Source organism: Castor canadensis, chromosome 2 (assembly GCF_047511655.1).
Source record: "Castor canadensis chromosome 2, mCasCan1.hap1v2, whole genome shotgun sequence".
NCBI classification, from domain to species: Eukaryota; Metazoa; Chordata; class Mammalia; order Rodentia; family Castoridae; genus Castor; species Castor canadensis.
In genome coordinates this window covers 25,994,367-26,018,903 of record NC_133387.1, presented here as the reverse complement: position 1 = coordinate 26,018,903, position 24,537 = coordinate 25,994,367, and the positions used below count along the sequence as shown (strand labels likewise).

Genomic DNA, 24,537 nt, shown 5'->3' with positions numbered 1-24,537 from the left:
GGGAAACTGCTAGTATTTCCATCACAGAGTTTGATGAAGAGCAATATGCTTGTTGGTGACTTTTCCTTTCCCAAGCCATTATCAGTGGTCATTATTAAAAAGTATACAGCTTTCTCTACAGGTGATGCAGTTACTGGGGCTGCAAGACCTTACCAATTTCCATGAATTTGTTGTCATCTCTTAAAAATGTGTTTTGTAGTTCTACTGAAGTATTTTTAATAGCACTAGGAAGGAAATGTTCTTGGTCTTCTACCTTTGGTTTTAACCCAGAGCAGCACTACTGGTTTTCTGATATAGAGATGTTTTTCTGTAAAGGAAAATAAGGGGGAAAAAATGTCTTATGCCTTAAAAAACAAAACAAAACAAAACTTTGGAGTCCTTCATGTTGGTATCTTCGATTATGCTGGCCTCCACATGCTGGTTATGAGCAGAATATGAAGCATTACTCATTAGCACTTCCTGTTGCTAAATTAAAGGATACAACTAACTCAGTGGTAGATCACTTGCCTAGTATGTGCAAGGCCCCCAGTTTGATTCCCCACCCTCACCACCAAAATAAAACAAACAAAAAGATAAACTTCAAGATTTACAAAATAGAAGAAGTCAGTATATTGTTCTAATTTGTTAAATGTCTTAAGAAGAAGCAAGTTTCCTTTCTTTACCAACATGTTGAGAAAACAAGTGTGGAATTTGAATGTAAGTTCACCGCCAGTGTTTTTGTGTTTGAAATTTTAAAACTGATGTCCTATCACAGGGCACAGATGACATGGGTTGATCCATTCTCCAAGAAAGCAGATCTTTCCTCTTTCTGGAACAGTTGTTCAAAGCTGCTTTATCTTGCATATGATGGCTTTGCATTCATTTTTTTCTCTTTATGCTCATCTTCTTGAGTGTATCCTGGGTGCCAGGCATTGGGAAGAGTGGTGAACAAAAAGATAATAGACTCAACCCTTACAAAGCATGCAGTCTCAGAGGGATGGCATTAAATAATTTTAATAGCACCTCTGGATATTGATATTTTTCCTATTTCTTCTCTTTTCTTACCTGTTTTCCTAGCTCTTTTTTTATTCTCTTTTTTATCACTACTTGCCTAACATCTTTTTTTATTCCCAGCTCTCATTTCTATTAAATTTTCACATGAGAGCATCTCCATGAAATTAATCTTTTCTGTTCAGCCTCGGTTCTTATCTTCTCAATATTTTAAGGTACAGCTTAAAAAATCAAGATTCTCACTTTGAATCTAATGTACTCAACAAGTACAAAATTCTCTTCATATAAAACTAGAACTACTGAATACTGTGAAAAACAGAGCTGTTACTTGAAGGTTTTCTCTTTCCTTCACTGTTTAGTTGTAGATTTCTATAACACCAGGGTGCAGGTAGATTTTTAGCTCTAGTATCGTCGAAAGTGGGAGTCAGGTGAATTATCTTTTGCCCTCTTTACATAGCAGAATTAGCTTATGCTAGTGCAGGTTGGAAACTAGCGCAGAGAAAGGAGACTGGTCTTTCTCTTAAATATCCTCCTGACTTCCTCTCGGTTAATTCTCGATCCCACTCCATTTTGGGCTTGCAGTTTAGTGTCACAATCATGAGGTTGCTAATTGGATTCAGCACGTGTTGGGTGGTTGTTGGGGAGTAGGGTAGATCAGTTATTGCAAGTGGATGAGACAACAGGAAAATGCGTTAAAAGAGCTGGTGTGGGGAAGTGATTTGACGACACAGCTGAATGTGGGGAAATTTAGCTTTTTCCCTTTCTTCAGAAAAGATGATGCACTCAACATCCAAATAGCAGTAATCAATCTGCATTTAAGGCAGCACAAATGGCCACTTCTGGAGAACTGTATAATGCCTCCATTTCCAAAGAGTTTTCTCCTTGAGGATATTAAGAGGATCTGTTCACTCCCTTCGTCCTCTTCTCTTCCCTCCCCTCTCCCAGTTGTTTCTGACAAAAGGCAAGCTATGAGAGTTTACTTGATGACTGCAGAGACTAGTAAAGGTGGAACCTGTAATCTTTATCTGTTATGTTGCATACCAAGCTCATAGAGAATTCTGTAGGTCATGGTCAAATGAACTGTCAGTAAGAAATCCTCCTTACCTAATCTCTTCTGTAATCATCAGTCTGTGCTGGTTATATTCCTTCAGAAGAAATTGTTCTAGACTAACCTTTCTAGGTGATTTGATCACAGTCACTGTCCCCTACCAATATATTCTTGCAGTGAGCACTTATCTGTTCAGAGGAGCTTATGACTGACCCTCTCACTGTCCTTTTGGCTAAAAGGGTCTTGCTCATTTCACAAAATATTTGACACATTTGACAATCATCATACTAGGAATATCATTTTAATCCAAAGTAAAATGGATTAATCTATTACGTGATAACACCTGACCCTTAACTTCCTTGACTGTTTTAGAACTCAACTTCCCTAAACCACGGGTACTCAGATAACAACATCATTGTTACTTTAGCAACTTGCTAAAAATGTGAATTCTCAAGTGTCTCCTCCATCCCCTACTCTTTTTTAACGCATTCTTTAGGTGGTTCTGATGCACACTAAAACTTGCGGACCATTGCTGTAAATAATTCCTGGCCACGGTAAAGTAAATCCAGTTGTGTTTCCTTTTATAGTAGATTAATCATTTAATCCTCATTAGCACTGAAATTATAATCATGGCTATAAATAATAGAGAACAAGACATAGAATAGACAAGCTTTGAATTTCTTTGGTGCATCCTAGCTCTTTTTTCTCCTTGACTCCTGTCTCCTTCCTTATACTCTGCATTCCTGACTACTTAATTCTATTCTTTCTGCATAACTCCACCAGTTCTTGGCTAGTTTAATGTGAAATCATCTTGAGTGTTGTAGTGCTTGCTTGTTTTGCTTGGCTTTTCTGCAATGTTAGGTGGCTGAGTGGGTCTGAGAGCTGAGGCTCTATAAGGTATATTCCTATCCTACTTTTGTTATAATCCTTGGAACTCTCTTAGGAGGTTGACAATTCAAATAATTAATCACTGATATATCAGTGCACAGAGCTTTATAGCTGCTTCATAGCTTTTCTTTCATTTGCAAGATTCTTTGCATCTCAATTTCTTATATACTCCCTTGTGCATTTGTTTCATCTTAAGCTGCCTTTCACTCCCTCCTTTCTCTTTGGCCCCAGAAATTTAGAAGGAGTATTTCTCATTCCTGTTGCCTTTGTATCAAGTTCAGAGAGAGGAACCTCCAGAGGATGGCAGTGAATCTTTTCTAGTAGGTCCAGGTCATCACATTGGAAAACCACTTTCCATAGCATATGCGAAAGATCTGTTGCTTTTCACTTAGTCAAAAAGCACATTAAAATGTTCTATAACTGATTTATTCATGTTATATTGACAAGTGTTTGATCAAGTGTATTTGGGATAAATACAAAAAATGTGTGATATAGTGGTGATTTGAGTAAATAGGGCTTACTTGTTTATAGCACTTGTTCACCGAACTTTTTTTTTTTTTTTGGTAGCACTGGGGTTTAAACTCAGGGCCTCATGCTTGCTAGGCAGGGACCCTTACCACTTGAGCCATTCTGCCTGCCCTTTTGCCCTTTTTTTTTGTGTGATATCTGACCACCCCCCCCAATAGGGTCTCTGAACTATTTGACAGGGGCTGGCTTCGAACTACAATCCTCCTGAGTAGCTAGGATTGCAGGCATAAGCCACTGGTGGTTGGCTCACTCAATTATTTTAAGCTGCAAATATAAAAGATAGGTATAGGTAGCTGGGCTGCATAGGGAAAGGAGAACCCAAATCTAAGGGCTAACCACAAATCAAGTCAATGAGGCCAGGCATGCTCTGTCTAGTTTGCCTTGCAGAAAAGAGATGCAGAACAAATACAGCACTACTTCTTTGCCCCATGCCATAGGAGTTCCAGTTCTATGAAGATATTTTAAGAAGTAATTAGTGAATTATCCATCAACTTATCTAAAAGCTGTTCCTTATGGCATTATTTATAATATTGGAAGCATTATATTCACAGAAACATCTAGCAATAGGATATTGATTAAATTATGAAACATGCATCCTTATGATGGATTTACTCTGTAACCATTAAAAATTACGAAAAGAAATTAATGGCACAGGGAAATTTTTGTTTAGCTGTTGTTTCTAGCGAAACAAAAAAAAGAGCCTACAAAACTTTCTATAGTGGTACCATTTTTTAAAAGTATAAGTGGGCATATATGTGTGTACAAACACTCAGAAAACATTAAGGGAGCTTTTATCTCGGAATAGGATTATGAATCATTGTTTGTCATAATTTGTTCTGATGGATTTTTTTGATCAGGACAGCAAAAACTATAAGACCATTGTCATTCAGGGTAGTTTTAAATAATCTCACCTTTCTGAGGCCTTTAGACTGCTAATGACTTTCTGGGTAGCACTGATTCTTTTGATTCTAATCTGGGACTAGTAGCTTTTGCTTATCTGCTGCAACTTTGTTCCCCTCATCTCTGTCATTGTGTAGGTTATTCTCTGTCATGAGCTCATAATCCCTTCCTCCCTGTCACTGCAAACCCGTTGTCATTCCTAGCACAATGACATGTGTCTTCATTTCTTCCTTATATTATACTTAGATGAGAGGATGATCTGGAGTTCTTTGGTATTTGCTTCACTGCCTCATAACACCTACTGACTCTTTAGTCCTCCCACCTCCTTTGCCTGTAGGACTCAATTTCCTCATTTCCAGTCTGTGTGCGCTCCATCTTTTCTGACTTTTTTTTTAATCAGTAATTCTCATTTTCATTGAAAATGCAGCAGCATAATTTTAGCCCCTTCTCTGCCATTCTGTACTTGTGCCTGCTCTGTGTCTTTATTTCTGAGTGGCAGAACCATGTTGCTTCTTCCAGTTACCCAGGAACCAGTAGAAAGGCCATCGGAATTGTTTATTGCTGCTGTGTTTCAGTGATACCTGTGTTTGATTTGTGCTGAAACACCATATTCATCAATGTGTCCTGAAACAGAGAGAAATGTCTTGGAGCTTTAGCAATTTATTCACATTTGTTCTGATTCTTAATCTTTTTTGTTAAGATTATTTTCCTTTCTTCTGAGTTACTTATCCTATATTGTTGAGTACAAGTTCCTTATTGTTCTGCCTCTTGGTTTTGTTTCTTTGTTTACAGTGGTCAGAGCTCTGCCCCCTCTAACTGCTGCTTAGACTGTCCAATCCCGGGGACTCAGTGGGGATGTAATGCGTACTTCTCCATGCTTCTCTGATTTTGCTCACAAGCTGACCAGGCTTTCACCTCTCTGCCCTGGAGCTTAGATCATGAAACTCTGTGTCCAGGAGAGCCTCATTAAGTTGTCTTGCAGTCACGTTGGCATTGTCCATGTCTTCAATTTGAAATATTTTCAGTTTTCCTCTTTAGACAGTCACTCCCCAGGCACTTATTTATTCAGCTTTCCCAGGCACACTTTATTGATCTAGATGGCCCCATGTTTATGTAATAATGTGAACCTTAGATCTATGTTAAATACCATGACAAATATTAATCCTAACCCTCAAAGGGCCATGAAGGAATGTGAAAGTTGTATGTTACAGTTTACAATTGCATACTGAACTGAATGATATATGTGTATGCACATTTGCATATCTAATTTTATTGCCATTTCAAGGGATTTATAGATACTCCTTGCATCCTATGTAAGACCCCAGCTTCAAAATTTCTGATGTGACAGCTATTTTATGAATGTAGGGAGATTGTGGCCGCAGATATTTGACAGCTCTTTCCAGTCTATAATGAAAGACCTGAAATGACAGATAAGATCAAGGGGAAACAAAACTCCAGGGGACATACATAATTGAGAACTTGCATGTAGGGAATAAAGAGAAAACGGGCCTAATTGGATTAGAAGGAGGGATATGGAAATCATGTAAAGACATAAACTGGGACCGCATGGTAGAGGCCCATGAAAGTCAAGTCTGAGAATTGCCACTTGGTTTCTCTGAGTGTTGGTCTTTGTTTTGGGTCTAAGTAGGGGAGTAAAATGATAAAATAGGTTTTTATTCAGAAGTCATATGCTGGTGGTATGCAATGTAGAATCAAAGTGGTGGGCAATGTCAAAAAGAATTGAGTGAATTTACTTAAAATATTTGTGAAGTTATTTTGACATAAATTGGTGAGTACCTGAACTGAACCAAAAGGGTTACAAAAGGGTGAAATGAATACTATTAAGAAGGAAGGAAGCATTGCACATAGAGAAAAAAGCAAAAGCCGAGTTACGGGGCATCTTGTTCTCTGGTAACCTGGACAGCATGGTTGTAGGTAAGGAGATGAGGTCAGGGGCTCCTGACCTCTCAGCACCATAGCCTCCCTTGCCCCATCATCTTGCTGCTACTCCCTATCACCTATTTCTACCTTCCAATACTGTATTATCTTTAGGTTCTTTTATCCTGAAAGCAATTTTATTTATTTATTTATTTGTGTGTGTGTGTGTGTGTGTGTGTGTGTGTGTGTGTGTGTGTGTGTGTGTGAAACTGTTGAAAGCTCCTGTTCTCTAGGAAAATTTGTATATATACTCCAGGATGATTCATAGATATTCCTAGGAGCCTGACTGAAGCTCACTTATGTCCCCATTTTATGGTTGTGATAAAGTTGAATCTTACCATAAATTCTTTGAGTTTCTTGGGAAACTCACAGAAACGTTTGTTCAGAGTGGCAGTCCACATTCACTGATGATTAGCCCGGGACAGATGCTTCTGTGGTTCTCACTTCCAGTTTAGAGAGGAATTCTTAGAGGTTTTTGCATGACCTAGACAGCATTCAGAGTAAATTTTTCTGTGTGAAAGGTGTGCAAGATTTTGCTCCTGGAGTGCAAGGCCAATGTTGCTCTAACAGTCCTCCGCTGCCTATGCAAACTGGTGAGTTTATCTTCTAGCGGAAAGGGTGGTAGCTCTAATATGAATGAATTTCAAACTTTGTCATTAGAGAAAGACTTTTCCAGTCTGGATGGAAATCATCTTGCATACTGTAGCACTGAGCTGCCCTGTCATCCCTTTGCATGTATGTGGATTTATACTAACTTTTCCTGGCCAGTAATGGCTTTTCTCTGTTCTCAATGCTGTTCTTCTTTGCCATCTTTGTACTGCTGCATCTTGGAAAGGAGCAGGCTGTGTTCTACCCCACTGCTTCTTTTCTCCTGGCCAACCTGAATACCAGCCTGGCTTTGTGAGGAAGCAACTATTAAGCAGACCCGGTGGGAAAAGTTGAGAAGTCAGGGGTTTCATTCTTTGTCTAATGAAGAGAGAGAGCTGTGCTTGTGGCCCTGTGTGGGGAGGGTGTTAGTGTGCTTGGTGGCACATTTATCAGAGAGAGTGAACCTGCTGTCTGCCTATGTACCCATGTCACAAAGACAGAGCTCCCAGATCTCTGCCCAGTAAACAGGGTAATGCAAGATGAGGGTGTGGGGGACTCCCTTAAGAAATGATGAATAGTCAACACTTGGTTTCAGCAGAACCTGGCTCTCCATGGTTCCATTCCATATATGCAGCTCTTTGTAGGCAGGTCTGTCATGGATTCTCACAGTCCTAGAACAAAGATGTATACTCCTTTGCAAAGAGTGGCACATGTGTCACCACTCACTAGAGCAGTTCCCTCAGACTGTCTTTCCAGAAGACATTCCTGATATGGCATCAGCCTTGTGTCAGGCAGAGGGAGCTCTGCTAGAGATATCTCTTCCAGAGTCCTTTCTGTGGCCACTGTGTTCATTGCTCACAGATCCCTCTTACTTAGTAGCCTGAGTTTCTTCCTTGTTCTTCCTGGATGGCACCATTTGAACTCAGTAGTTAACTGCCTACTGCAAACTGTACATTTTCCTTCTCTTTTGTAAGAGTTGAAATAATAATGGTTTCTCAGTTTTGTTTTTAAGCTTTGGTTTGGGGAGAGGGATGTGGTATTGCTATATTGCCCATTGCTGTTCTTGAACTCCTGAACTCAAGAAATCCTCTTCACTCAGCTTCCCGATGGCACATGACACTATGCTTGCCTTTTCATCTATATATGAATTGCAGTGTACCTTTCTTGTTACCTTGTCAATGTTCTAGAAATTGATCTAATTTAACAATCATATCTGAAGTGTGGAAAAAAATATCTTTGAAGATTTTCCAAAATTGATGCCTAAATGCAAGCTGATATGCTCATTAGGAATGGCAAAGAGCATAAATTAGGTGCTTTTTAAAAAAAATTAAAACTTAATTTTAAAGAATTCTGTTGTTTTAAATGTCACTTATATACACTTACATACTCTTGCCCATGTTTTTCAGTTTGGATTGTTATTTATTTTCCCTTTGGTAGTATGTTTAGTCTTAGTCAAGGTCCAGATTTCTGCTTGTGGCACAGAGCTGCTTCAGACCACAGAAAGAAAGCAGAATCGTAGTTTACCTCCTCACTGCTTTTGCCTCAAGGATCCTAACTTTCTATCTTACTGTTGAAGCCCTGTGCTTTTTTCCTCATAGTCTGAGATGCTTTCCAGCCCAGGAAAGGCCACAGGTTCAGTAGCACTCTTATATGAACCTCCCTGTTCAGAGAGTAAGGTCCTTTTATTTTGGTTGTCCTTGTTGGGAAAGGATAAGACTACAGGCATCTGTTGTCTCAAAAGACCTACAGAAAACTCAGTGGGCCTCACCTTGCAAGGGTGAGTGAGGTACACTAGTTGCAGGGATGGGGGGTAGGCAGTTTGAGCTTGCCTGGCTTTCTGAAGCCTGCTCCTTCAATTCAAGTTCATAGTTATAAAATAAGGAGAGCTTGTTGGTGGCAGAGAAGGTTGTGAAAATAAGACATGCAGCAGGGCTTTGGGATGTGGAAGAGTTGGATCCTTCGCTTCTAGCCATTGCTTTCCATCTTAACCACCTTTGTCTGTTAGTTTGCAAATCCTAAGTGCCAGGGGCAGACCTTAATAGCCCTAGTTAGTGACCATCAGCAGGATCCTGAATGGTAACAGACTAATTATAAAGAGAAGTATTCTGACCCATTTACAATTTCTAAAACTGAAGCCCTTGATTCAAGTTCAGGAGGAACCATGGAATTCAAGGAACTCATAATGCTTTTTTTTTTGGTTAGCATTTCAGAAACAGTGAGTGAATGTATGATTTTTATTTTTTGTTCATTCTCTTCTTCCCTCATCATGGAGTAGAAACTAGATTGTAGAAAAAGCTTGTGTTTTTCATGTCAGTTGAGTGAGTTACAGATAATCTGGGATGGCTGAGGAGTTCACCACATGATAAAAGCCCAGGCGCATAAGAAATGTGGCCATTCGAGGTGGCACTGAGCAATACTACCCAATTTGGATTGGGTGGGTTTGGGTTAGAAAGTTATGATCATGAAAGTTACCCCTGCAGAGTGGTGTCCACTGCTCCTTCCCCTTCAGTGCAGACTTGAGTGAGGGGGAAGGTGTGGGTACATGATTGCTAGTGTGAGCAGTGACCCACACATGGACCCTCATTCTGCTCTGACAGCTTTCTCTACACTTCCTTTGGAACTCAGCAACCCTAAAAAAGACTAGTTTGAAGAGTGGAAACATCCTTGAGTCTCTTTCTTTGTTTCTAAACTCTCCCTTTTTGTTGCCTGCAGCTGACTGTACCCAAGAAGGCTTTGTCTATTAGTGCAGGAACCTAGTGACTTACCTTCAGCTCTAAGGTTCATTGTTGAATTGAAACAGCTTCATTGTTTTGCCAGTGATTACACCCAGTGATATGTAGGCTTTGTCCCTGAAGATACCACTGAAAGGGTTAGGGGTAAGAAGGAGAGAAGGAGAGATTAGAGCAACCAATCTGTGGTCAAATATGAGGCAGATCCCAGATTTCCCTGCTAAATCCCATTATTGCAACCCAAAGCCAATTGGGAAGGAGGCTTAATGTCAGATACATTATGTAGCATTTGCTAATTTTTATTTCAATTGTTAAGTGACTTTTCTGTACATTATTGCTTCTTTCAAGGCAATTTATCTTTTTACCTGGGAGGAACTTATTTCCATTAGAGTTGGAACACTAGCTACATATTTTGCATTTAAAATGTTTCATGTGATTAAATGGAGAAAGAAACATTATTACTTCTGTTTCTTAGGAGTGTGCTCTTCCAACTGATTCTTCTTTTGTGCCTGGAAACAATGAGTTTAATTTGGAAACAAGTAAAGGAACTCTGTGATTACCAGGCACACTGTTAGCCAAAACTGGCAGCCAAATACTGGTAACTGGACTCAGAAGACAGCATACATTCATTGTCCCCTCCAGCAACTGCTCCTAACAAACTAGCTACTCAGCAGTGTATGCTGCAAGTTGTGTTTTATGTGGTGACACCTCCCATTTCAACAACCCTTGCTTCTGTCTTCTTTTTCATGTTCTCCTACCCTTTCCATTGTGGTTTTTGTCTTAACCTGGCTTTCTCTTCTACATTTACAGAGCTATTAAGAATGGCAAAGGATTGCATAGCAAGAAGGAAGTGCCCATCCACCGTGTTGCAGACATTTCTGGGGTGAGTGTTGTCCTAGAATCAAACTGTGGGGCTCAGACGCTCCAAGAATGTATGTGCTTATTCACTGAAGAATTCAGCTTACTTGTTGTCAGTACCTTGTTCCTCTTCAGGCCCTGAGTGTGAATTTTCCCAGGGCATCCTTAGGGATTCTGTTTTAAATTATAGAAAAATAGAATTCAGAAACCTCATTCTAGTCCTTTACTTGAACTATCTCTCTTGCTTCTTCACTTATAACTGCTGTGAGTTTAGAAGATACTTCTTTCCAGTTGTGTTGAAATAAAACTAGCTTTTTTTTATTTTAATCCCTGTATAATTCTCACTATGAATGGGAAGTCTTTATGGTAACAGGTCAAGTGTAGGTTTTAGGACAAGTCTAAAAATTATGATCTCTGAATGAGTTCTTTTTCTCAGCTTGCTTGTAAGTAGGGGAGAATAGAAAAGTATGTGAGATAATAGGTAGAGATACAGTAATAAATCATATAGAAGAATTGACACCAATACTTCCAAGTAATTTGCAGTAAGGACTTTACCCTTGTATATTTAAGATCTCTTTTGGCTGAATAGATTGCTATTAGTTGAGTGGATTTATTCCACAAATATTTATTGAGTGCCTACTGTGTGCCTGGAGCTGCTTGTAGGCACTGAGAATATAACCATGACCAAAAATAATAAAGTCCCTAAATTCAAGTGAGCAAAGAATACAAATATAGTATCAAGTAGTGACAGCTTCTATGAAGAGAAATAATACTAGCTAAGAGGACAGTGAATGGTTCCAGTATTGATTTTGATCTTGTGGCTAGGAAAGATACCTGGGATATACAGTGTCCATTTCAACTCCCACAATCACTGATGATTAAGGAAAGGCTCAAGTCTGTGCAATGTGTGGGGAAGGTAACATTACCTGAGGTGCTGAAGGAGGAAGAGCTAGGAAATCTTAGCTTGAACACCAAAATGAAAATAGTAGTATAAGCAAATGGTTCTAGAGCTCAGCCTGGCCCAGAGCAGTGATGAGTTAGGGAGTAATGTCTTCCCATTATATCATGTTCCCAGGCTTGGCTGAGTGTTTGTTTCTTGGTGCTGGTGATTGCTTATTGTAAGTGTTCTAGCTGGCTCCTCCTTGGCATGAGTGTCCTGATACCCTGTTCATTTTAAGCCATGGGACTCTGGTGAACTTTTCTTTCTCTATAGCCAGTCAGCATAGATGATTTTTAAACAGGACTGTCTATGTCAGATGAATTGGACTTCAGTTAAGAAGTCAGGACCTCTATTAAGTGTATGAGATCCAGTAATACACATTCTTTGTAACTTAGAATTCTGAGAAGCCCAGAAACCTTCTGCTAATGGTCTTTGAGCCACAAGTGTATCTACTAAGGCTCCGTCTTAACAGTTGTGACATGCTCAGTGCAGTGCTGTTTCACTTATTTTCTCTGTGGCTTACCCTGCTGAGTTATGCTTACATATATGTTATTAATTTCCATAGGTATGTGCTGTGGTACTCTCAACACTATTTTCCTTGATATTGTTATTTTGCTACAGATATCAGAGTAATCATAAGGCAGTTGTGGGCTATTCAACTGCAGGAAAAAAATGTTGCAGATACCTGTTTTAACATAATGGAGGCTCTGCTCTATGAGAATCATCTCCCCATCAAAAAAATTATATAGAACCTAATGAGTTAAACCTTTGGGTACCGTGCTAATTCAAAATTTAAAAATTAAAAACAAATTAATACAATGATAACAATATGAGGAAGCCTATTCCCCCCAAAAAATGGAGATAGGTTGCTCTCTCTTGGTCCATCAAGTTCATGTTCTTGCTCGTTTCCCACTGGCAATGAGATGAAGTCCTAGGGAGGTTTGTAAGATAGAGACTGGTCTGCCTTAGCTGTCTTCTTAGGACGTCTGAGATCTTTATTGCTGTCTTTGAATCCAATGCTGCCGCCTTCCCTGATGCTTTCTGGTGCTTTCTGAACCCCTTCATTTTTGTTTTGATAACAATGAGTCTTGTGAAACTTACCTTCTTTTTTTTTTTCATTATTATTATTCCTACCTCACTAACTCTCCCTTAAACTGTAGCTCAGTTTCATACCTATTTTTATTCTCTTTTCTGTCTGGATATTAGAAGATTGGTTTGCTCTTAAGTTATTTAAAAAATAAATGCCAGTTAAGTTTCACTCAGTTACCACATAAATAAAAGAGGAAAGCTTGAGCAAGTGGAAGACTGAAAGTGAAGAAGCTATTCAATTTAAATAGATGTCAGATATGACCTTGTCTGCCTGAATCACAAATTACTCAGCTAAGATTGCAATTTTTTGTGCCCTCTGTAATAGAGGAGGTTTATCTTTTTCCCTTTTCTCACCTTCCCATCTCTTTCACAGTGTTGAGTATGAGTATGTGTTGGGTGCCCTTGTGCTGTTTAAGTGAGATGTGTGGGTTTTCTACTTCCTGGAGCATGCTGGCCATTTTGCTATCTGAGGGACAGGTAGGCATGTATGGTCAAATGGGCAAATGGCATATAGCCTGAAAGAGAATAATCACCTAGAATAATGGCAGTGTAATGTACACTTACCTAATGGCTTCATTAAAGTTTCTTAACCTTTTAAGTCTTTAGCTGTGTTCCCCCCACTGCCCCAGATTGATTCCCCCCTCTTTGTTACAGGTCATAAATGGAAGGTTTTGTTGAGCTGACAGTATATATACTATACTGCCAAAATGAATTTACTATAAACTGTTATTGGTGTATAATACCTCTCCCCATCCTTCTCCCCACACCATGCATATCCTTGGGGAAGAAAAGAGATGCATAAATGCATACTTTGTCTCCAAAGAAATGTGTTATTTGGCAGAGATTATATGATGATTGTGAGGCAGAGAACCTGTATGTTTTGTCCTAGTTATCACTGCCACTCTTTCCATAGTTGATTGTGTCCATTCTTCGTATCCCTCCACTTGCATTTTCAAAAGTGATTTCTCAGAGTGAGGGTCAAGGTTGTATTAGAATATTTTTGCTCTTTGCTAGAGGAAGACCTGCTTGACTGACTGCATATAGTGGGAAGTGAGTAATCCAGGCACAGGAATGGGAGATTGATGGATTCCTTAGAAAGTAAGACCCTGACCCCAGAGGTGGTTCAACAAGCAGGTCTCTGTTTATTAATACAGATAGTGTTAGATGTTAAGTTGAATTTTCTGTATGACAAACAGAGTACCTGTTCATAACACCAACTGGAGAACCCCATTTATCTAGGGCTTTGATAACAGTTTGGCTCATTCGTATCTTTTGCACTTACTTCCAGGGTAAACACTAAGGAAGAAAAGTACTTATTGCCAGGACAGTAGCATTAGGCCTGCAAGAGTGACCGATTCCCTTATTTTCTCATTTTTCCAGGTGTAGAAAGTAGGATAGTACAAGTACCAGCTGTTACTGTCACTTCTATAATAATCTGGCTTCCTTTCAGACCAGGATGTTCCTATGTATGTGAATCCAGCTATGAGTTTGACTGAGTTGGCTCTGGATCTGATTGATTTGGAAGACTGTTCTGTGGTGACTGCTTCACTGCACACATCCATGTTTCCGTTATTAGTGGGCTTTGTTTTCCCCTGATCTTGTCTCACCTCCTCCCTTGCCAACATAGAAAGAGTTGGACTTTGCATGTCAGTAGCATATAAGGCCATTCTTTGTCTTAGGTTTATTGTTTTTGCTATAGCCTGCTCTGTAATAAATACAATCTCCTGCAGATACAGAGTGTAAAACAGACAATAAAATGGGGATAGTGCATAGCTAACTGTTGTTCTGGTAGATCAGACAAATCAATTATGCTTCCCAGATGAGAGAGGACTCTCCATTCCTCCAGGGCAGTCAGCTCTACAAGTACACATTGCTTCCTTTACCCCCCATTTCTCTTTAGTCTGGGTGTAAGGAGTCATGAGTCGTAGTGAGTTTTCCTCTTTGTTTTTGTTGTCTCTATACTTTCTACTGTGATACATGAGGAGTTATGTTTGTTTGTTTATTGATGACATGACAAGAGAAAAGACATACCATCCTTTATACTCCTATTTCCATAAGCCATAGGGTAAGGTAGAACACCAAAATGGGATTTATTTCTCTCTGAATATCTTCTGTCTTCTCGTGTTATGTGGTTCTGACAACTCATGTGTTAATTTCACTTATTTTTACATGGAACTGTCATTGTGCTTATTTTGACATTTATCACTTTGTGAATTGGTTTCTTACCCGTGTTACATACTAATGTTGTAGGGATTTTTTTGTTTTTTATTTTACCTCCTCTCTCCATGACTGATTTTGTTGGAGAGATATAATATTACTGATCTAGAATGAGCCAAGGGCAAGCTCTGGGGGGTAAAAGGGTAGGGGTATCAAACTTCAGATTCCTGTTACCATGCAGTGAATTGTGAAATGAAAATTTACACAGTGGACCAGTGAATTTTTAACTTGCAAGTATAAGGATGTCCTACAAAATAGGTAGGAAGGTATGTAGGTAGATGGGAAGATGGAGTAGGTTTTTTTTTCTAACATCTCTTGCTAACCTCTTCTTCCATGTCTGGTTTCTTACACCTGAACAGCACTGCCCTTCCTCCCAGGTGGTAGATATCTTAAGCCATCCTCCATTCTCTAATGGGTTTGGGAACCTTTATGGGAGTTACTTGTCCTCAGCAGCTTATGGAGTTGAGCTTTGGTAGAAGAGTAAGGGAAAAAAAAAAGCACATATTCTTTTTAATTGTCTAAAACAATTAAATGAGAAAAAGTGGTTTGTTTAGTAAGTTCAAGGAAGGTAAAAGCAAAATTTTCAGTGGTTCTGCAAGTTAAGTCTGTTAGTTGCAGCTTCCCTTACATGTCTTCTGGCCCACTTTAGCCTTTCTTCTTATATCATGCTAAAGTTCCTTTCAGCTATCTCTCTTGTTCTTCCTTATCACTGATTTTTGATGGTACAAATGGTCCTTCTTTGACTTTTTATTTTATAATGTCCCTTCCCTCTCTCATTCTCCCTTTGTCCCATATCCACCTTGTCCTAATTGTCTCTTTTGTGCCAACTTCAGTCCAAGTTACTATATAGATGGCCCTGTAGTTCTGCCCAGGGGCTTTCAGTGACTTGGATGGGTTGTCTAGTGTGGAAGCTCCTTTCACACACTAACCGTGGGCTCCACTGCCGGACCCTACATTTGCTACCTGGGAAAACCTCACAGGAACTCTGAAGCAGCCAGCTTACTGTCTTTTGAACTTGCTCTCTAGAGTAAGCACTATATGCCCCATAAACAAGGTTGGCCCTTTGGCAAATTAAGTATTAATGATTTACCATGGTAGAAGTATATAGGGTTCTCCTTGTGGCTTTCTTTCATCTGTGTTTCATTTGGTAGCTCAAGTTGTTATTAATTTAGAAGCTACTGCTCTTTCTGTTCACGTCTTCCTCCTTGAAACAAAGTTTCTTGGACTTCATTGGACTGCAGTATACAGCTAATAGACTTGAATTCTCTCAACACATAAACATGCCTCACAGCTCTGTGGTAAGTAGCACCTCAGATGTCACAGAGACAACTAACTTAGAGTTGAAAGTTTTAAGAAGACCTTGCTTCTGCCAGAAAGTTTGTATCAGACACTTTCCCTCACCCTCATTGTTTTATTAGTTGAGGAAGGTTTGCTTTTTTTGGTCCATAGTTCATTTTAGCCACATGACTTCTGTGGCCAATTCATATTTACTGAAATACACGGCTTTAAATTTTCCAGAACTATAGAAGTGTCCCTGTCTTCTGAATAAATCTGAAAGTATTTGTGATTTCCATGGAAACTGTCTCAAGACTGCCTTTCAGCATTTACCACAGTTGGTGGTAGCTGTGTTTAAGTACTTCTTAAAAGATTTTAATCCACTTTTTAACTGAGTTGTGTTTCTTTGGTATTCTTTGTATACTGAAGGGCACCAAATTTAGGATATGGTATCTGACTTTTATTTAGTTGGGAGTATCAGAAAAATTGTTTCAGACTTTCGAATGGCCAAGATGATTATTAGGTGTCCTTCCAACAGAATGCCAGGCACTGTCTTCTAAGCCCTTTGGGGTTCTGTGATTCTGTGTAAGTTTTGCTATGTTGATTTTGCCTGGCCTTTTTTGTACCATTGTAAAGAGAGAATGCAACTTGTGAAGGGCTGATGGTGATGCAAATGATTCCTATAGAAATATGATCCTTTTAGTCTACAATTGATTTCCGCCTTGTGAGAGAAATGTTTTCAAATTTGGCACTTTTTACATTTTTGTAGACTAAAAATTGGCAAATTCACTTCCGCATTCTTAGTGACAGTCTCCTATGAGTCTTTCGGTTTCCCTCATTAATAAGTGGATTGAAATGAAGTTCTAAGGAAGAATATTTTTAAAAATGAAGTTCTAAAGTGAGTCTGCGTCTTTCATCTTCAGTGTCCAGTTCATGCCTGTGCCTTGCTTGGTCTGCTGTTTTGTTCTTCTCTTTTTTCTTTTTTCCTTCCTCCAGTGCTGTGGATCAAACCCAGGGCCTTGTGAATGCTAAGTAAGCACTCTACCACTGAGCTACATCCTTAACCCTTGGTTTTTTGAGACAGGGTCTCATGTAGCCCAGACTGGCCTTGAACTCACCATATATATAACTCAAGCTGTTTTGGAACTTGAGATCCTCCTGCCTCTGAGATTACATGGATGTACCATCATGATTGATGCTCACTGACAGGCTTTGTTTTGGAAATTTCAGGTGCCATAACAGATAACATTGAGGTAGCAGGGAGCTTGGATACTGAATGTGACAGGGTACAGTATGTTATTGTTGGTGGTTGGCCCCCCCCACCTCCTTCCACAGTTTAACACCTCTGAGGAAATGCTTAATCAAGTGACTTGCCCAAGTAGAGCAGTGTTAGAGACAGCTGCCTATTTGTTACTTCTAAGGAAAACATCTTCCTCCCCATATTCTCAGTAACCTTGATAATGTCACTACCATGAATTGTGTTCTCAGAAAGTTTTCTGCTACAAGAAGTAATTTTTCTAGCTCCCTTCTGATTCCTTGTTTAACTGTGAGTTCACACACAGTAGTGCAGGCACATGTGCTCCTTAGCAGCACAGTCCTAGCTCCCATTTTAATGGACTGGAGCTTTCTTTCTTGGTTCAAAGAAAGGAACAAGAATGTTGAGGGAGTCTAGGAGAATTTTTGCTGAACAAAGTGGTATCTTTTTCCAAAGAGAGTTCCTCAAAGCAAAGATTCTGCTACCACTGATTCATGGACTACCATTTCTTTCCCATTTTCCAAATGTATGTGGATATTGCTCTATGATTCTAGCTCATGGATCCAAATTTGTTAAATGAGCCTGTTACAGATTTAGCTAAATGAAGGTAAGGGTATTTTAAAGACAGTTGATAAAATTTTTGATTCCCAGATTAAAGTGTGAGATTGGATTGTTTGATCTATCCCATGGCTGCTGAGTGATGTGATAAAACTTGAAATATTTCTGAGCAGCTCTGGCTCCACTCTCTATTTCACCATCACAGTGCTACTTAGCCCTAGATTGAACTCATTTTGTCCTGTGGCTATTGCTTATGTAAACAATTCAGAGTAAGTCATTTTACTAGCATAGTCGTTCTGCTTACTTGTATTTTAAGCTTTTATTTAGCATATTCCCTACAGAACATGTCATGCAAAATTTTGGACGCACTTTGCAGTGTTGACATTGAGATACTCTTTTGCTGAGGGTGGCAATAAAATGTTCGATAGTTCTATGCCTCAGTTCTTTAGGAATTGGCATTTTCAGAAAAAAATTATATAATTTGTGGTATAGTACTACATTTCAAAGATACCTAAGAACAAACACTATTACTAGGGTTTCTTATTTAAAGACCTATGTACTACTAACTGCACATTTGCAAAGTGCCCAGATACGTCACCCACAGTAGAGCCTGTTTATTTCCTTTTGTATCATTCCACTAGTCCACTAGTCAACTATTTCATTGTTTAAAGTGATCAGATTAAGGATTCTGTCTCCATCTTTCATTATCACTTGTAGAGTGGCATTACTTTTTGGAATTCTGCCTCTTTTCCCCTTCTGACCATGCCTTTTTCCTCCTTCAGCTTATGCCTGCTCTCATTCACCTTTTTAGCGCCATGCCTTTTGATCCTGCCCATCTTTAGCATGTGCATAATCATGTTACAATGACTTGCACCTATTCATAAATTGATTGCCATCTTCTCAGGTTGTTTGATGCACGTGCAGTGGTTTTCTTCACTAACTTCTGAATTCCAAAGAGGGAGTTTTTTTTCTATCTGTTTCCAGTGCCTAGTTTAGATTTGATTTGCAAATGAGCTCTAGGAAAGTGAATTTGTGTTTGGAAAAATATAACCCTGGTTCAAAGTTCAGGATTAACTGTACTAGTTAGTAACCACAAGTAGGCAAGCTCGTAAAGGCCTGCAACACAAAGGTTGTATGTCTTCTAGAACATAAGTGATAGTATAGATCATAATCAATAGTATGGGTTCTAATATCAGATCACTGGAGTTCAAGTTGTGGCTCCATTGCTTATTACTTTGTCACATGGAGGAAATTATTTAACCTCTCTTTAATATGGGTATGATAGTGGCACTTACTTCCTTTGCCTTCTTAGATTTTGGTGTAATTGAGTGAATTAATACATGCAAAGTATTTGGAAGAACTGGTGATGTAGCTCAGTGGCAGAGCACTTGCCTAGCATTCACAAGATCCCTGCACTGAAAATATATGTGTATATATATTTCTGACAGTTGTCATAATAGGAGCTCAACAGAAAGCAGTGGTTCATATTGTATGTTGATTATTGTTAAATTGCTGAGCATTCTGCCTAGCACACAGAAAGTCCTTTGTGAATGATAGCTATTATCATCAACTGTAGTATTTCTATTTCAAACTCCTTATCCATTTCCAGTCTCAAATCATACTGCTCCCTCTTTTGAGCTCTTTTGCCACCACTTTATCTCTCATTTGACATTGAACACATGCCATCTCTTGCTTGCTTTGTAAATGCATTTCTCATGTTGAATCAGTGAATGAATGATCAAACAATAAGTATTTATTGAGAGCTTTTTATATGCCAGACACAGTGCTGGGTATTGAGGATATAATATTAAACAGGACAGATGTAGTCTTTATAGGGCATACACAATTTGTTATATAATTACAATGGCAGTGCAAGTACAGAGTCCTGTGAGAGCAAATACTAATGACCACAATTTATTCTAGGTGATCTGATGGTTGTGTAGTGGCTGAAACCAGATTTGGCAGTAAAGATGGAAAGGTAAATTTAAGATCTGGATTGGTAAAAGAACTGGTAGAATTGAGTGATTGATTCAGTTAGGAGTCAAGAAAGGTATTATGTGTCAGCGTTGTAAATTACTGACATAAATAACTGCTTGGTAGCGCTACTCCCACTCTGATATGGTAAACTCTGGCAAACTAGATTTGAGAAGAAAATTACTCATTTATGAATGTGTTAAAATTTAGATGCCCATGAGCCATTCAAATAGTCTTCAGCCTAGAGAAGTAGCCTGGACTTCTAGCATGAATCTAAGACTATTGGACACAAAGATGTGAATATTCATAACTGCCTGGAGCATATTAAAGGGAAGAGTCTCTCAGATTTGGCCTTTGTCTACAAAAGTTAAAAATCATATATGGATGGCAGAGGGGAGTCACTGGCTAAAAAACCTTAAAAACTGGTGCCCAAGCTGTTGGAAGAAAATTGGGAGTGTGATTGTCTAAGAGGGGAAAGAGCATTACCATACAAGAGTTGACTCTGCAGCTTCCAGTTAGGTAAGATGAAGATTGAGAACTGTCCAGTGAATGGTTTAGCACATGGGTAGTCCTTATTTGTTTGTGTGAATAAAGGAAATGGGAGGTAGTGGAAGCTAGAAAGCTTCCTAACTAGATTAGCAGCAGAAACATCTTACCTCTCTAGACCTAGGACTTTTCCAACAATAATAAATGTATAAATTGTTCATAATGATGGTGTCTATGTAGTCCTGAATGTGTGAGAAATCTTGCAAGTAGCCATAATTGCATGTGTATTGATAGAGAAAGAAATGACAAAGATGTGAGATCTTTGATCAGACAAACTTCCTTGATCAAGACTCTTCATCTCGTTCTCCGCTGTCACCTATGTACTCAAATGTGGTTTCCCATTGACAGACTAGATCCTTAAGAATCCCAATCTAGATCCTCAATACAATATCCACCTATGGTTACCTCAAACTAAGATTGTAAAGGCACTGGGTGAGGATAGGAATAAGTATATATTCTGCCTTAGAAAGAACTTGAAATCCCATGTACATTGAAAGTATAATATTAACTACCTTAATGATATTTTTCTGTAGGGGTAGTTTCACTTTTTGTCCCAAATCCGTGTGGAATCCTGGTTGTGCTTTATTTCTGGGCCTGACTTTGGGGCTTTTTACAACATGCTACTCTCTTACTAGAACATTTTTAAAATTCTCACATCATGCTGATGTGTGAGTTTTGTTTGTTTATTTCATACCTTCTGGGCTCAGAATCATAATTATCTGCATTAAGCTTTTATTGTTTTGGAGAACAGCTACTTAGTTTGATGTCATCAGCACTGTGAAGCACTGTGCTTAGGTTCAGATTTGATTGAATCATGGAGCAAATTCCACATCAGCTTCTGGTCAGCACATTTTCCACATCTGTTTACAGACTTTCTTCAGCAGCAAGAATGTTTATTTGTCTCAAAATATAAAGAACTAAGTCATTGTAGATAATTTTGAACACTGGCTTAGAAAACTGGAAGGACAGTTATCTGACCTAGATAATATGTAAATTTATCTGTGCAAAGCTGAATCATTCTTGAATGTTAATATATTTTCTTCTTTGAAAATAAGAACATAACATTTTTTCCCCTACACATATTTTCTGCCAAAAATTTTGTTTTTAACTGCATCAGTTTCATCTATACTACCAACACTGGAATTTTTTATATGCTAATACATTTGTTCACAAGACTGTGGGGTCTTGGGATATTTTTGTTTGTTTTTGTTTGATTGTTGTTAGCTCTTCTCAGGACAGGGACCTTCTATGTTTTATTCTTTTTTGGGAAAGGGTCTGTACTGGGGTTTGAACTCAGGGATTCAAGCTTGGTAGGCAAGTATTCTCCCTCTTAAGCCATGCCTCCAGCCCATTTTACTCGTAACTATATAGTCATTGCCTAGAAAAGTGTCTAGCACATAGTCAGTGCTTTAAAAATATTGTTGGATGAATACTGTATATAGTTGTGATATAATTGCTTTAATCCACCTCCTGTTATTGGATTTACGGGATATTTGGGGGTTTTATCATATCATAGACAACCTTTATCCAAATCATAGACTATTTTTCTTAGAACAGTTTCATAAAGTAGAAATCTAGGTCAAAGAAAAGCATATTTTTAATATTCTGTAAATCTTTTTTAAGTGAAATGAGTGTTTTATTTGATGTATTTTGGGTTCTTAGACTACTGATCATTTCTGTTTTAATTAATAACAGTAGTTTTATTTTCCTTCAGGTTGAGAAAACTAGAACTTTCTTTTCCAAATTATAAAATTATCTTTTTATTAAATCTTTAAGAACATAGAACTTTAAGAAGACTAATTAGACACACACACACAAAAGATTTTTCACTTAACTTTTTTTATACTGATATGGGTAGATCTATAGGCAAAAATTGACATTCAAAGTATATGGTCAGCCCTCCATACCCATGACTGCTTTATCCATGTCTATCTAACCTTCATTAACATTTATTTTAGTTTTTTTAACTTGTGTCATAAGTTACTAGCTCTTCTAGTGTCATAAGTTACTAGCTCTTCTTTTTTAAGGCTGTGTTCTTGTCTGGAGTGGGTCAAAACATCAGGTGTTTTTTGCATGATGTCAGTTTCCTTGCCCGAGTTCTTGATTTGCCCATGAAATGAAAATGTGTGCTTCATCAGCACACATTCTTTGCTCTGTACATTTTATTTTAATTACCTCTCAAACTTTTCTGTTTCTATAATAAATTCTTATCTCTTGCCTATAGAGACATTGGAAATGATAAAAATTGATTTGAAACTTTTAAAGAAAAAATAGTATTTCACACCTGTAAGTTATTTTTTAATCCTAGCCTTGTAATTATGTCCAGATGACATAATTAATAATAATTAATAATTAATAATTAATAATAATAATTACGAGTTATGTTGATGAACTCGATTCTGTATTTTCAATGGCACATGCCATGTCTAACCTGTTTTAGGTCAATCTCATATCTCAGTTCTGAAGATGTTATTCTTTTATTCCTATAAAAAATTCATCATTTGGCCAGGCACTGATGGCTCACACTTGTAATCCTAGCTATTCAGGAGGTAGTGATCAGGAGAATCGCGGTTCGAAGCCAGCGCAGACAAATAGTTCACAAGACCCTGTCTCAAAAAACCTAACACAAAAAGGGCTGGTGGAGTAACTCAAGATTTAGGCCCTGAGTTCAGACTCCAGTACTGAAAAAAAAAAATCATCATTTGATTCCTTAAAAAGTAACGAGAATTATTAAAAAGTATAAATGGCCTTTTTTTTTGTTTGTTTGTTTTCCTATTGGTTGTGTTACCTTTACCACTTCAAAGCAGAAATGCTGCCTATGACTATTTTCTTACCAATTTAATGGTTTATTTGATATAAATTGGTTGTTTACAATTTGGTTAAAGTTCAAAAGAATATTTAAATTGAAAATAATTGAAAGATATCTGTCACAGTCTGTTAAGCTCCCCTATAAATATTTTTTTCTTACGAATTGGTATTTCTGAACCAGCAAACAAATTAGTATGTTTTATGCCCATTTTGAGTAGTTAAAATATTTAATACTAAAATTGGTTTATTTATGATATAAAGTAAATTTTTCAGTGATATAAAAAATATAGTATATTGCTATCCGGATGAATGATGAAAGGAACTTACTGAGTCAAAGATTTCATGTAGGGTAGTCTTTCACTTGAAATGAAGTACAAAAGCAATTCTGTAGTTATTTACATGACCTCAGAGGTCTAAGATGTCTTCTCCATAAAGTAAAAACAGGAAGTTTTAAGAAGAGACTAGGTCTCGGGGCATGACTCAAGTCCTTAGGAGAACTTTATTCTTTATTTGAATAAAACATATCTTCTGTATGGCTAGTTGAGGATGACATGCTTCTGATGCTTTCTTTTAGCCATTGCCTAAGAATTGGGGCATTCTTATACTATTTGTGGGGAACAATGAGGTTTTTTCCCTGTGCTCCTCTGACCCCTGGGTTTTGTTTGTTTGTTTTTGGCTGCATTGGGGTTTGAACTCAGGGCCTCATACTTGCTAGGCAAGCACTGTTACTGCTTAAGCTACCCCACCTCTTGTTTTCTCATTTAACCATTCTCTACTTAAAATGCTTAAAGTCCTTTAATACATGCAATATCTAATTGTATTAAAATAGCTGATCTAAAACATAGTTACTAAGTAACAGGTTACTTTTGAAGTTGTTATTCTTTCCTAGTTACTTACTTACAAACTAGTTGAATGTAGGGAGGCTGTGCTGTTGCTTCTTCTTTTGCTGTGGTGGAGTTTGAACCCAGAGCTTCACCCTTGCTAGGCAAGTGCTCTACCACTTAAGCCACTCCTCCAGCCCTTTTTTATGTTGCATATTTTCTCTTTTTAATTTTTATTATATTTTTGTTGTACCGGTGATATATTGTGAAGTTTAGAAAAGTGCTTACAATATATCTTAGTTAAATTCACCCTCTTCTGTTGAGTATTTTCATGATAATGGTCTCATGAACTATTTGCCTGGGCTAGCTTCAAATAACAATCCTCCTTATTTTTGCTTCCTGAGTAGCTAGAATTGCAAGCATGATCCAACAGCACCCAGCTCAGGGAGTTTGTTCTTAAGCTAAAAATTAAAATATTGTATATTCTTCATATACAGGTCAATTTTGTCCCTTATTTTAAAAATTAAGGTCTATTATATGCAATTTTGTTGTTGTTGCTACAGTACTGGGGTTTGAACTCAGGGCCT

General features: G+C 38.1%; 1 protein-coding gene across 1 annotated transcript in view; it reads left to right on the top strand.

Annotated features, from left to right (window-relative positions):
* Positions 1-24,537, top strand: part of Snd1 (staphylococcal nuclease and tudor domain containing 1) — a 436,904-nt gene that overhangs the window by 248,153 nt on the left and 164,214 nt on the right. Inside the window, exon 14 of the mRNA XM_074063886.1 lies at positions 10,420-10,492. Within this exon, the coding sequence (XP_073919987.1) occupies positions 10,420-10,492 (73 nt within the window). The remainder of the gene's footprint in view (positions 1-10,419; positions 10,493-24,537) is intronic.